The sequence below is a fragment of the Acanthisitta chloris genome, unplaced genomic scaffold (assembly GCF_000695815.1).
Source record: "Acanthisitta chloris isolate BGI_N310 unplaced genomic scaffold, ASM69581v1 scaffold4981, whole genome shotgun sequence".
Classification (NCBI taxonomy): Eukaryota; Metazoa; Chordata; class Aves; order Passeriformes; family Acanthisittidae; genus Acanthisitta; species Acanthisitta chloris.
This window is the reverse complement of record NW_008657510.1, coordinates 16,276-31,105: the sequence shown is the minus strand read 5'-3', so window position 1 is coordinate 31,105 and position 14,830 is coordinate 16,276. Positions and strand designations below refer to the sequence as shown.

Below are 14,830 nucleotides of genomic sequence, written 5' to 3'. Positions count from 1 at the left end.
GTCTGAAACTGTAGATATTAAACGTAAATTTTGGATTATGTTAAATATGTGGCCTTCTTTCCTACCCACCTTGTGCACTTCAGCATGACAGGAAACACAGAATGAAGTGCTGACAGGTGGGAGAAGGTTAGAGTTGGAAAAGAGCAGGTATTTTTTGTGTATTTCAAGGGGAAAGCTGAGGTTTTGCAAATTTGGGATCCTGTTTGAATTTTTTTAAACCCTTCCAAAACCTGTAGAAAACAAGTTGGCTTTGTTCTTCTGTTGTCTTCTCACAGACTGAAGCCTTTTCTGTTGATTTTCAGATCCACCGTAGTTATTCTCCCATGTCCTTGCTGCTCCCAGGCAAGTGGACTTCTGTATGCTCTCCTGAGACAACTTTGGAAATCTAGTGACTATAGATTGTGGCTCTTGGTTCATACATGTGAAATTTCATGCAATACTGTAGAACTGAATGTGCTTCATAGCTTTGGGAGAAGTTTTGATAGCATATGTTCTTCTTCAGAAATCTTTCTCAGTGACCCTCACACTTAATATGCTTAGTATCCCCATTCATTTCAACTCTGAGAATTGTTTCAGTGCAGGTTGCAGAGCTTCATCTTGGATTCTCCTTTCATAGTTCTGGGGACTGTAAATTTGTCTTCCTTTGAGATACACTTGTTCATTTCTAAGTTGTCTGAAGAGAATACTGACTCCTATCATGTGAGAGTCTCTTTTTTCAAAAAAAAAATAGAGGTCAGGTCTTATTCTCTGTACTGTGTTATCTCTCTGTGGAACTAAAAGTCTATACTTTAGACAAAGCAGAATAATTTGTTTTCTGTTATATCACCTGTGGTGTGTGGTGGTCCATCTTCTGCTGTAGAGAAATTCTTAGCCTTTCCATTTCTTTATCTGTAGGAAGGTTTATTTTTCTTATGGCTTACTGGTATATCTAGGCTAGCTAAAATAGATGGTTTGTGCTGAGTTCCTAAGTGTCAAGGTGGGATCAGTGAAGTCTGAAGTACATGGATCGATACTATTCAACTAGATGACTTCTAATGCTGATTTTTGTTTTTATTCCAGGAGTGTACTCCAGAGAACCTGGAACTGAAAAAGAAGATTTTCAGTCAGTTAGACCTCATTGTGGGTGACAATGTTATCTTGAGCAGCTCAACCTCTTGTCTCTTACCCAGCAAACTGTTCACTGGCCTTAAACATGTTAAGCAGTGTATTGTGTCACACCCCGTAAGTATGGTTTTGTATAAACTGCATCCCAAACTCCTTTCTGCAGACTGAAAGATATTGAAGGGTATTTGGAGTGCTGATGTGCCATTGTTAGTGTGCAGGACCCTGACTTTTTTAAAAAGCTGTAGTTTGGTTATTCTGTGAGCAGCAGCATCTACTAAATTGAGGGGATGTATGCATGTTTCCTACTGTTGTCTCAAGGTATGTTCTATGTAAGCTGTTGTGCTCATATTGTTGTGTGTTACTCTAACTATTGGTTCTCAAAATATAGGAATTCTGTGTTTTGAATACAAACCTGTAACATTGCCTACTTTCTTCTTTTGTCATCGTTAGTCTTTTGTAGTATCCTTTTCCAGCTGTTCTTGGGTAGCAGTAAGAATCCAAACACTGAGCTGCATGTGTTTGTCAAGTCATGTTCATGAAAGATAGAAACTTTTGGCTCTGGTTTCTTCAGACTTCTGATGCAGCAGCAGTACACCTGAAAGAGGAATGAAGGAATGATGAAATGGAACACTTTGGACTTGGAGCTGAATTTGCATGCTTTGTGACCAACTGGGACAGAGCAGCAATGCAGAAATGGCATGACTAGAGGTTACATCAGAACCTCAAAATGGTGGAGGGCACTTGTGAGCCTCTGTAGAGGTCTATGTGGAAGGGCCAGACAGCAGTTTATCCCGTCTCTCCTCAGCATGGAAGAGGATTTTATCTTGGTCACTGGGATTCTTACTGCTTCTCTTTTCCACTACTCAATAAGCTAATGAGTTGGCCTAATGTTAGTCTGGTGTTTGACATATCGGTTAAGAGGACTGTTGTTGTGAAGGTTTGCAGCATCTGGAGAAAGGTACTGCTCTTCTCTCTGCAATTAGCTAACTACATGAAGTCTCTCCAGGGTTTCCTTCAGGGTGCACAGTAAGTCTCAGTTCCCTGGGCATGCTCAAGAATACAAAAATACAGCACTATTTTACTGTAGTGTCTCTACAGCTGCCTATAGCCTAATGCTGTAGTGTCAAAGTATTTGGTCAGTCCCTTTCTGACACCCTTCCACCACCAACATTGTGCCTTGGGGTAACTGGGTGGCAAGGGGAACAAAAAGATTGGTTTGTTTCTATATAATTAGTTTTTGATCGCTTTAAATTAAAAAGACAAAGTCAAACTTCAAAGTATGTATTTGTGCCTACATTTAGCCTTTCTCCAGTCTAAAATTCAGCAGTTTCTTATCTCATATTTCTGGGGTTGTACCTCTCTGTAGTGCAAGAGAAGAGATGATGTCTCTTCTAGATTTCTGTATTAAGTAACTATATGACTTTTTTTTTTTAACCAGTTCCTGGCCTTCTGTAGATCCTCTGACTGATTTTACTTTACTCTTTCTTACTGTTTTCCCAAGTTGGTCTGTACTAGTTGACTTTATTTAGTCTCAGCTGTGGTCTTCGTAGGAGCCAATCCTGAAAACAGGTTTTATTAGATCTGGAAAGGTCCCTGCATAAACATTTTGTAGGCTGCTGTTGTACGGATATGTGTATTTTTTCAAAGCAAATGCTCTGGAGCGCCTTAAAATGCCTAATTGTTCTGAAATGGCTTTGCAGTCCAACTGAGACTATTTTCACAGTAATTCCAGCTTTGTAGTAGCTGTACCGAGTGTACTGGAGAAGCTGTAAGCCAGTGTACTCCTCCAGGGACCTTTCTACATCTGTTATATCAGGAAACATGCTTTGCTTTGTAGTAGTTGTTGGCTTTTGGTGGGTTTTTGTTTGTGGTTGGCTTTGGGTTACTTGTTTTAACCATGAAATTACTAAGATCCTGGACACAATAGTAGGACATGGTGGCTGCAGGAAGCAAGCAGCTCTGGAAGGCACTGAAAACAAGAAGTGTGGAATTTGATACACCAGAAAAATAAGAAGCTAAAGTTGTAGAGCCTCTAACATGGGTGGGTGAGGCTATTGAGAAATGAAATGAAGTGCCCAAAGGGCAGAAGGAGATCATCCCTTAGCTTAGCATGGTTCAGTAATTAGAAAAAAGAAATGAGATCCCATAGCACAGCTGTATGATAGAAATGCACACAATGCTTACAGGTACAGCTGCTCTCTGCAAGGAGTTTCAGGCAGTGTATCAAACAGAGGTCTTCTGCAGAGTGGTTGTCTTCTCATGTACTGGGACTTCTAGGTCACACAACTAGAAATATGGAGCTAGAGGAGACTATTTGCCATTGAGTGAAGTCCCTTGCTGTGCAGGCAACCGTGTAATCAAATCACCTTAAAATGTATTAAACTCTATCTGTTAGTTTATTTTTTTTACTCCACTGCTCCTGTTAAAAGTTGTTTTCTAATTTTTGTTCCAATCTTATTAACAGTCCATGAAAATTAAATTTGATGTTTGTTGGCAGCCGTTGTATAGCTTAATTCTTTTTCTGTGTTTTTTTTGCCATATCCTTTCTTAGCTTTCATTTTGTTAGACTAAGGTAACCTGCTCCCTGAAATGCTGCTCATTTTTAGAAACCTTCCCCCATCCCCTATTTTCATCTGTGTTCTACTTCTAGTTTTTACCAACATTATTATCTCACTTCTAAAAAATTATCATCCTAAGTCTCCTCAGTGTGCTGATGAACACACCCATGTATTCCCCATGCCAAGTTCATGAAATGGAATATTTCAATAAGTTCGCTGTCAGCACTAATCTTGGAAGAAATTTTTAATAGCCTCAGTCTCTATCAACCATTAACCTGTCCTCTTTCTGATTGGAACCTCTGATATACTTAAGGGTTAGAGAAGCCTTCAGAGAATATCTTGGTGCTTGCAGCGTTTTGAGTCTTGCGCAATTGTCTGGCACCACACCTGCCATGGTGTCCATCACACCATTCTCAGCATTGGTGGTGGCACTGCCTGAGACTGATGTGAGACAGGTTATGTTGGGACACAAGGCACTCTGAAGGGAATGAAATGTGTTAAATTGGTAGTTATAACAGATGTAACATACATCAGACCCTGCAGTAAAGGGAACCATGTAAATACTGAAAGGAAAGAACATACAGAGAGGAAAGATTGCTTGCATGTAGCTGTGACTAAATCCAGTACTTGCATTCACGTGAGTACAGTTAAAAGTAGTTGACTATAAGGGAGTATGGGGAAAGAATCAGTACTTTATTACCATGCTTTAAACGTCAATGTTATTCCTGGTAGTAGTTTATGGTATGTTAGTTCATTCTATTATTGCCTGCAAACTAGACAGAGAGCGGAGTTTAACACCTTAAGAGTATGACTGAAAGACTGCTACTTTGGAAAGAGCACACAGGCAATGTAACTGTCTAGCACTATGACCTGAAGAACTTTTATCTCTTTCCAGGATGTTTTTTAGGATGTTTTTTGTCTTTTTTTTTTTTTTTTTTTTTACTTCAAAAATACATTACACAAAGGTCTTGACTTGATGAGAAATTATATTTGGGAAGAGTCAGGGAGAGGTAATCTTTTTTTTTTAAGTACAGTGTTTGAAGGTAACTTGTTCTACAACATTTTCAAAGTATGTTTTATGTGATATGTTACTGTGTTTAGCATATGCTTACAGGCTTGGGCCAGTAGCAGCTTATCTATTAAGTGTTGCGTCTTATAGGTGGTGTTTAGCAATACTTTTGTTATAAAGTTCCTGAATATCTAAAAGGAAATGCCTTGCTTAATTTGGAAATACAGGTGGTGACCATGTGTCTTACAACACCAAACAACCTGATTATTGAGATAACATCAGTTACTCAAGTCAGTATGAACTCTTGTAGTACTGTTTGAGAGCTGTCATCTTTAGTGTAGCTCCATAAACTTTTCTGGGGTTAAACAGAGTTTGATTTAGTTCAAGATTAATTATGTTTTTAATTTGAATAAATGTACCAGCTTTTATTGGATTGGTGAAGTCTTTCAGGATCTGAATTTGAGGCTTACTGTGTTCACTGGAAAATATCCAAAGTAGTAGCAGCTATAAAGATACTTTATCTTAACTTGCTCTGTTGATGGCTGACATTCTTCTTTTGTGTTTCTTCTTGAGGTAAATCCACCTTACTTTGTGCCGTTGGTTGAAATTGTTCCTCATCCAGAAACAGATCCTTCTACTACAGAGAGAACATATGCCCTGATGAAGAAGATTGGTCAATCTCCTGTCAAACTAAACAGAGAAGTTGAGGGGTTTGTTCTGAATCGACTACAGTATGCAGTGATAAGTGAAGCCTGGAGACTTGTGGGTGTATGTATATATTTGTTTTCAGTATCTGCACAAACACTTGGTCAGTTTTGTAGATTTGACAAGTAAGACTGTATATTTAAACTTCCTATAAATTTGTGTCATCTTTGTTAACATGTCCCTTGTGAACATGAAATGCATATTAACCTGTAAATTAAAACCAGTAAGAAATGAAATCAGTTATATCACTGATAGTAGTTATAAATAAAGTTTATGTAATAAATATCAGTTTATAACTGGTATTTATTAGTTGTAAATAGCAACAGCGGACAAAAACAAAGTGATATGTAATCACAACTATTCTTTATCCTGCTGTTTTTTCAGGATACTGTCATTTTCAGGAAAGCCAAAAGAAAAATCTTAAAAGCACAGAAAACAAAATACCGATTTTTCTTTTTTTTTTAGGCTGTCTCGTCATTTACTGTTATTTTTTAATGTTGCTGGCCTACTCTACAGTGGTTATGAAAACAGTGTTTTAAATGGCTTTCTCTTTGGCCCTATTCTTTATCCTGCTGTTTTTTCAGGATACTGTCATTTTCAGGAAAGCCAAAAGAAAAATCTTAAAAGCACAGAAAACAAAATACCGATTTTTCTTTTTTTTTTAGGCTGTCTCGTCATTTACTGTTATTTTTTAATGTTGCTGGCCTACTCTACAGTGGTTATGAAAACAGTGTTTTAAATGGCTTTCTCTTTGGCCTTTGAGGAATTACTAGGTTCAGCTTTCAGCAGTTACTTGATACTTGTAGGTAAAGACATATTTCTCCTCCTCCTGCCCATTCAGATTTCTAGCTGAGAATCATTTGTTTGTGTCCCTTCAGCTTTTCCCACAATTACCTGTTCTGTGCTGAAAAGTTCAATCTGTCATCAGGAGGAGCTGAGTTAAAAGTCTGTTACTATTCTGCTGAGAAGAGTTTCAATTAGGCTTGAATAGGGCTGACTTTTTTGTTGTGGAGACTGTATTGATTTTTTCAAGCTGTTTAAAGCAATCATGCAGACAGATATAGGTCAAGATCTTAAAACAAAGGTAATATTATCATAAATGGAGTATCTTTTTTTTTTTTCCAGATTAGTGTCTAAACATAGTTGCTGAGCTGATTTTGCTTACCTGTAGTTGGCTTTCACTAGCAACATAATATAACATTATAAAGGAGGTGGTGAATAATAATAAGTCAAACAATGTTATTAGGAAGGAACTGATCTTCTGGAGATGTTTTTTAAATTAAAAAAAAAGGCTTCTGTTCTTAAACATTTAATATTAATTGTTATTAAACTATGAAATGTTATTAAACATTTAATACAAAGTCTTGAGTTTATGGCAAGAAAAATCCCTTCAGCTGGAGTCATGTTCAAAGACACAGGATTGAAAGGAGAGTAACACAGAATCACAGAATGGTTGGGGTCAGAAGGAACCTTGGGAAATCATCTAGTCCCACCCTCCTGCTACAGCAGGTTGCACAGGATCATGTCTGGTGGATTTTGAGTATCTTCAGAGGAGAATACTCCACAGCCTCACTGGGCAGCCTGTTCCAGTGCTCTGTCACCCTCAAAGAAGCTTTTCCTTCCTATTCAGATGGAACTTTCTGTGTTTCTAGTTTGTGTCTCTTGCCCCTTGTCCTGTTGCTGGGCACCACTGAAAAGAGTCTGGCCCTGTTTAAATTAACCTCTAAATTATTTTTGAAACCATAAAAACACTGGTGAAAAAATATTTTTGAGAATATAAATGTGAAAACAGCTACTAAAAGCTGTGAACAAGGAAGGTAAGTTCATAAGGAACAAGCTAGATGAACTGCAATGTTCATTATTGAGGAGGTTCCCACAGTGTAACATTTCCCTGAAAGGAAGAAGTCTGACATAGAATAAGTCATGCTAAGAACAAGAATTTTGGAGAGTGAAAGAGTAAATGAGTAATGGCCAACTGCAAAGGAGAAATGGAACTTACCTGAGAAACGCAAAACTGAAATATGAAGTCGATGAAATACTAATTTAAGCACCTTTTTGTACACTACCTAGGATAATACTGCAGAAATGGAAATTCGCACACCTCAGCCCTTTTTAAGAGTTAAAGGAGTAGTTCGGAAATTGTGAACCAGTAAGTGTGATAATGTATAGGCACTTTGATACAGTACCCTTGGTCAGCACAGGTGTTCAGGGAAGTAATGCCTCAAAAATATGCCAGGATCCTTTTACATCTGAGAGCACAAACTCAGTTGTGGAAGTCACTGCCGTAGTAACCTCAGATTCTAAAAATCTGGAATGGGTTCAGGGATCTAGACACATTCAGGTTAGACTGCAGAAACAACCTCCAGCTGTCAGAGTCTCAAAGAGTGGACTGCTGGGAGCTGAGGCAGTATGTCATTGAAAGTATCATCTCTGTTTGGTCTTCAGCTGTGGAGAAAGTGTAAAAACACTTCATTGGGCTACTGTTGAAAAAGAGGTATTGACTTGAGGTGAACCTTTAGTATGGACCTGTATGGATGTTTTTGTGTGGGTGGTGGTGATGTGAATAGTAATAAAATAGTGCTTGAAGCACTGACAGATAATGAAAGTTGCTTTTGTTGTGCATCGTAAGTTTCCAAGTTGTTCTGCTCTTGTATCACTTTATAGTGTTTCAGGCAAACAAGCATTTAAACAGTAACGACTTTGGTGGCTGTGTTTTCGTTCCAAAAGCCTGAACAAATAGCAGCTGTCAAAGGTGTGTAGTTTGAGCTGTGTGACTTCAGGCTGCACACTGCCTTTGGTGAGAGGAGAATCACTACAGATAGGTGAGAGCTGCAGGCCTGGGGTTTTTTATCTGTTGTCCTGCCAACTTAGTCATTTTTATTGCAAGTTGTGGTTTTTTGGTGTTTTCCACTTTCCAAATGGGGAAAACTGCTTCTTGCTTCTGATTGTGAAGTCACTTTTCAGTTCTTGGAAAAGGTCAGTTGTTGAAAACATCAGCCTCCCCAACTCTCAGTCTGAGAGAGACTCCTAAAAATCAAGTGTTACTCACACTGATAACATCTGGGACAAATGTTTTCCTCACTCTAAGAAGTACTGGAGGTAGAAGATAAACTGCAAATAATGGCAGGAGGGGCATATTAATAATGCACTCTTGACCAAAATAACCACACTGTTAATCCTTTTGTGATTAGAGGTGTAAATTGTGTGTATTGGATGAGGCAATCCAAGTCAACTTGGATGCTGATATTCTGTCTGTATGTCTTATTTACAAACACTGTGGTGTTTTTATGCTAATAATTGTATATTGCTTTTGACTGTTGTAAAAGAACAATGAGACAGAACCATAAAAGATCATTTCAAGCTTATCTGTTTTATTAATGGTTGTAAAGGTCTGAGCAGATATCTTTGTATGTCTACAGTTACATGTCTTAAACTCATCAGTGCTTCTGTTTCTAGTTTAATTTTAACATAGTGCTTGAGAAAAATCCGTGGTGACATGGGAGGACTGTTGGATTTTTGCCTCCTTGTATCAGTTCTTTGCCACATAACTAGGGCATAAATATGCCATATGTAAACTAGGAGAGAAACAGAACAGCAGTCTCCAAGTATTTTGAAACTACTTGAAATGATCTTAAATCAGCCTCTTTATGTAAACATCTGCCTGGGTTATTTGACTTTGCTGAGACACAACCTTGGAAGTTCTCATTTGCATTCCTACCTCAAAAATATGTATTATAATGGCAGAGGAGTGATCTTACACATACACACTTGTGCACATATACTGTTATCAAAGTCCGATTTCAGACACCTTTGTATGGACAGGCCTTTTTTTTGTGTGTGTGGTGGGGGTTTTTTGTTTTCTCTTTTTGTTTTGTTTTTTTTTTCAGTCAGTTGAGATTATTTCATTAAAGAAACTAGTGGAAGTTTCTCTGGTGGAAGTAGTAAACTACCGTTAAAAGTCGTTAATGGTGGGACAGACATGCAGTACAGCTGTATAAACATCATTTATCTTGAAAACTGTATCATAAATAGACTGAGCAGCTTGCAGGATACGTTTTAGTTCCCAGATCTAGTTGGGCAACTCACAACCTGCCAGTTTCTCTCTTTTCTACAGCAGTGCTGTGTTGGGAGGGATAAGGCATGGAAACAGGGATCATACGATGGGAGAAGGGCTCTGATACAGAGCATGAAAGTGAAGATAAGGATATATAGAATGAAATGTGGTAAATGTATCTGCTTGCTGGATGCTGCTTGAAGCTCACCAACTTCTGCCATGTGGGTCCAAGAGTAGGAGACATTCTAACACAGCCAGAAATCTGAGGTAAGGCTCTGACAGCACATTGGGTTCAGGCTCAAGACTCCACAAGGTGCTCATATTGCACATGGCATGGATGCTGGAGAAGAGAGAGAAGCTTAATTCATGGCAAAATGGTTAAAGTAGCAATGAGAAACCTGGCTATTGGGATAGTTTGTCTTTGCCAAAGGTGCTGGCTCCCAGGAGCATACACAGGAAGGCTGAAATTTTAAAGCTGGGCACAAAATGAGTGCTGTGCATGCAGCACTGGACTAAATGTGGGAGTGGAAAGTATGGAGTTGAGGTGGTAAAAATTTAAGGGGCCTAAAAGTTGAGATCTAATTTGTAGGAAAGTAGATGAATGAAAACTTGTTTTGAGACATACAGGTAGTTGGGTGCTGAGAACTTTGGTCATGTGGATAATTAGGAACGTGGATTAAAGAATGCAAAAGTTTAAGAACTTAGGGGCAAAGACCATAGATTCATTTATGGGTCTAAAAGATGTAATTCAAGCAAGTGCTTTCCTTTGATGCAGGAGTGCTACAAAGAGCTGTTTCATTTTGGATCCAAATTAGTCTTTTTGTGACAAGATGTCTTTTTGAACATTGTTTTGACTTGCAAGTCATGAACGCTTGGGCAGTGCAGGTGTTTGTGGGAGGAACTTTTTGCATCAATTGTCTCTGTCTCCTCATGCTCCAAATTTATTCCATGACAAAGCAGATACCAGGAGCACTCTAGCCTGGCTCTTTTAAGGTCATGTATCTGAGAACTTTCTGTAGGACCTCTGTGAGACTGGTATTCTTGTAGGTTTCTTATTTGGTTTTAATTTTTAGGTCTCTGGTAGAAGTGTTGCAAAGCTGATAATGATGAGAGTAGAAGATGTACTGTGAGATGCTGAGGTTGAAGATCCTTATTCCTCTCTTCTCAACCCTAAATTTTGATATTACGAGTTTGGAAACATTAGAAAAACCTGGGGCAAATAACAGGAAAAATATCTCAAACCACTTTCTCTGTTACTCTCTTTTACCATCTATTTACTTTCTCATGTCTTCATTGACAGTGGTCACTGGTGTGTCTGATTTTGTTCATAACTCCTTGGAGTGGAGACTTACTGCCTTTATTTGCCTGGGAAGCACACTGTGCACTCCTGACACTTACTTTTGTACTTTTACCAGTACCAATATATTCTATAGTAGTTCAGGATTATGTTCAAAAGAGTGCTAAATAGTGTTGTCTTGTTCTGAAGGTAAGACTTTGGTTGACATAATCCAGAAAATAACAATCAAACAGTTTCACCAACACTTAAGTTCAGAAGTCTCAAACCTTACTCTCAATATCTAGGACTGTCCTTTACCTGTGGATTACTGAGTGGAATCTTACCTTTTTTCCTAGCCATCGTCTGTAATGTGCAAGGAGGTCATAAAATACAGTAGCAGAGATAGCAAGGAGAATGCAGCACTTTTTTTAGCCCTGATACAATCTGGGAGTCAGCTGCTTTTAAGAACATGTTAAAACTGTTTTTCAGAATGTGTCTTAAGAGTCTCTATTTTCCTTTGTAAAAGCTTACTGTCTTAGTGTGGGCTTTGTTCTTTAAAAGTGGGTGTTCTTTTATGTTGTAGTCATTGTAAAAGATGAGAGAATGGGCACCCTTGCATTTTTTCTTAATCTTTTGGAAAATAAAATTGTTCAGCTGTATCCATTTTAGTTTGTTTTCACAGCAATCAGGTGCATTGGCTTCAATCCCTAATTTATGTACCTCTCCCTTATCAGGTGACTGGCTTTGCAGTCCTCAAATGCTGGCAAGACTTCTTAAATTTCAAATTCCTTGCTATTAATTATATTACAGGTATTATCCACCATTAATTATAGTACAGTGTTATCCAGAGGACCTCTCCAAAAGATCAGAGATAAGGTACAGGGTTAAATATCTAGTTACAGTGGCCCCATAAAAGGGGGAATATCATAAAGGGAAGTTTAAAGGGATGGGGTTAAAAATAGTGTCGATACTAAGTGGGCATTACATCTTACAGGGCGAGGTGAATGAGGGTGCCATGGAAGAAGGAAGATAAAGATCAGCAAAGTAAGGAGGTGTGAAGTGCGTAGGACAAGTTTTTCAAACATTATGAAATGGAAAGAGATGGAACTAGTAGAGGGATCTAGGAGAAAAGTCATATGCTCAAAATGACAGGACTGGAAAAAGGTCTTATCAGGGTGTGGATGGAAGGGACTCGATTGAAGTGATAGTCAAGGCAAGGGTATAACAAGTGCTGCTGAGAGATAATGCGTATATTAGTGGAAATCAAAAACAAAAGAATATTAGATTTGGGGGATACAGAAGATTCAGTGGCAGACTTGGAGACAGGAAGTATCTGGTCCAGGAGCCAGCGAAGTCCAAAGTAACTCTATAAACAGACTGGAGTGAGTAGAAGCACATGAGGAATTGGTAGAATTAGAAAGAATAAGATTGAGGGGGTTTTGGCCATGTTACATTTAATATGATTACAAACCAAGTCCGTGACAGAAGTTGCAGTGTGGGTGTGACTCACAGATGTAAAGGCTGTTGATTAGGACCAAGCATGTTGGTTCAGAGCCTAAAGGTGGAGACTGCAGAACCACCACAGGTTTTTGTAAAGGTGAAAAGGGCCCCTGCATAGGGAGAAGTGCTAACAAAATACCTAAGGCTCATTAGGACAATACTGTGACATCACTGGAGATTAAAATCTCCAGGAAAATGAGATTATGGTATATAAATTTTGTCATAAGAAGTGTGGAGGATTCTGAACAAGACTAGATTTTCTCGTTTGACTGGCCATTGGGATCACTGAGGATTTTGGTGGAATTTGTTTTAAATTAAGATCGCAATTCTGTAGCTGTGAGAGCTTCTAGTGAACTCTTAAAACACTTCCTCTTCCCTCTAAGAAGTGCTGGAGGCGAAGGCTTACAAGAAGGGTAATCTGGGATGAGAAATCTCCTTCGGAGGATTATTTCACACCTAGACTTAATGAAACTGATTTGGAACTCTTTCTTGTTTAGTGCTTAGCATAAACACCAATCCTTGTGGAAGAGACCTTGCTGACCTTGCACCCACCCTGCTGAATTGTTCCACCAGTTTATGATCTCCTTAGCATAAGTGGGAGTAGGGTTATTCCCTAGGGGAGGATGGTCTAATTTGTTACTGTTACATGTGGTTTTAATTTCTGAAGAGAAAAAGGAAAAAGCTTTTCTTTAAGAGGGTCTATGTGACAAGGAGAAGCTGAGCTCATGTATAGAATACTATATACCTCAACTGAAGGTTTCTGTCAGATTTTCCTTCTGGTAGCAATGACTTTTGCCTTTTAGCAGCTGTAAACATCAAATGCCAGCAATAGTCAAAAGGCTGAGAGCAAAGGACCTCATCTCATGATTCTGGGGGCACCTGGTCTTCAGATGTCAGTGTCAAACCTACGGACTATGGTGTAAAGAAATAAATAAGTTTTTAATTTGAAAATTAATTTGCAGTGATTCTGAAGTGCTTCAAGACCCTGTTAACTCTTTTAATGTTATGTTTACCATTTTTAACTGCTGCTGTGGTTCAAATGCTTGTCTGGAATTTGTGGTTAATCCTTTGTCCACAAATCCGTGTCAACCACGGGAGAAAAAAAAAAAATCCACTCATCAAGCACAGCTTTACCAGCACAACTCATTGTTTGGATGAAGCACTCCCAGCAGAAGAGCACTTTTGTTGACTTTGCTGATGATGTTCAGAGAAGTTGTGTTGCCATGTCAGGGGAAAAAAGAATCTTTCACAGAACATATGGTGCCTGTGTTACTTACCCTGATGCTGGTCTGTAATCTCAATTCTGTCTGAGGTTTTCATTTAGTCCTATCTTTATGCAGACCTTTCTGTCTGCCTCTGGATGAGGTATTTTCCCATGCCTATGCTTTAAGTTGAAGAAAATTATGCTTTCTTATCCCTGCCATTTTATGTCTAATTAAGTTGTTACCAGAACTGTGTGTTGCATATATATGGTGCATAGATCTTAATAATTACATTAGTGTTTCCTTTGCAAGGTAGAGCTCTGAAGTCATCTGCAACAGGGATTCAGACTGGCTTGTTTTTGATAGAAGCAGTGCCTACTAACAGGTTGAGACTTGAGGTTGCCTTAGAAAAGTCTTTGTTTAAGCCTGAGATAATGAAACTTGATGTCTGTGGTCAGCTGAAGAAGTTATGTTGCTTCTTGGTTATAACATTTAAAGTAGTAGTAGATTATGAACACAGGAAGACACTGTGGGTGAGATTCAGCTCACTTAAGGTGGGATGTCTACAGTGTAGACATTGACATCCAAGCTCCTTACTCATCTTTCAGTAAGTGAGGAGAATTAGGCCCTTTTAGGAGAGAACTTATCTTACCTGTTCTAGATGCCTTCTTTAGGATGATGATTTCCTTTTTCTCCCTAGTGATTATAAAGAGAGTCTAGATGTCTAGCTCAGATGTCAATGTCTACTACAGGTCAGGAGGGTTGTTCTGCATGCCAGTAACTCTAGCTGATGGCTGTGTGATATGAAGGGGCATTCGGACAGGGTCCTGTGAGAGGGAAGTTTTACAGAAAAAGATTGACTGTCTTTGGCCAGGCAGATGAGCATATGTACTTGTATTCTGCAGCTCAATGGGGCTTGTTAAGGAAGAGACAGTGAGTGGGGAGAGTCCTTCAGGGTAGGGTGAGAAGGCAAATTAGAAGCAGTTCAACATCTCTTCCACCTTCCTAACCAGAAGGAAATATTTTAATGTCTTTGGGAATAAAGAGGACAGGTTCTTGAAACCAAGCTTTATCTGATGGAAGTGGTTAGAACAAATTTTAGTTAATTCACATCTTTCTTGTAGATGGAAAACAACCTCATCATAAATAGCATTCTTCTCAAGTTTATCGTTAAGGTAATGAACTGTAACTCATTTTTTACAAGTTTTCCTGTGCTTGCCCTAGCCTGATGGAGGTGTTGGCCTTCTTGCAAGTGCTACCATGTGGATGAAATAGCTGTGCTCAACTTTTAACACAAGAAATGCTTCATTTTGCATGCTCTGTGTCCTGGCCAGCTCTGAATTTTCAGGCTGGCAATGAACTCAAGAAGCTTGGGCAGGTTGAGGCTGTGCAGGTTGAATGTTCAGTGAGTTTTGTGGGAGA

General features: G+C 38.8%; 1 protein-coding gene across 1 annotated transcript in view; it reads left to right on the top strand.

Moving 5' to 3' along the window:
* CRYL1 (crystallin, lambda 1) overlaps nt 1-14,830 on the top strand; it is a gene marked incomplete at its 5' end in the record, with an annotated part of 53,816 nt that overhangs the window by 23,338 nt on the left and 15,648 nt on the right. Inside the window, 2 exons of the mRNA XM_009084731.1 lie at nt 1,060-1,221; nt 5,245-5,439. Of these exons, the coding sequence (XP_009082979.1) occupies nt 1,060-1,221; nt 5,245-5,439 (357 nt within the window). The remainder of the gene's footprint in view (nt 1-1,059; nt 1,222-5,244; nt 5,440-14,830) is intronic.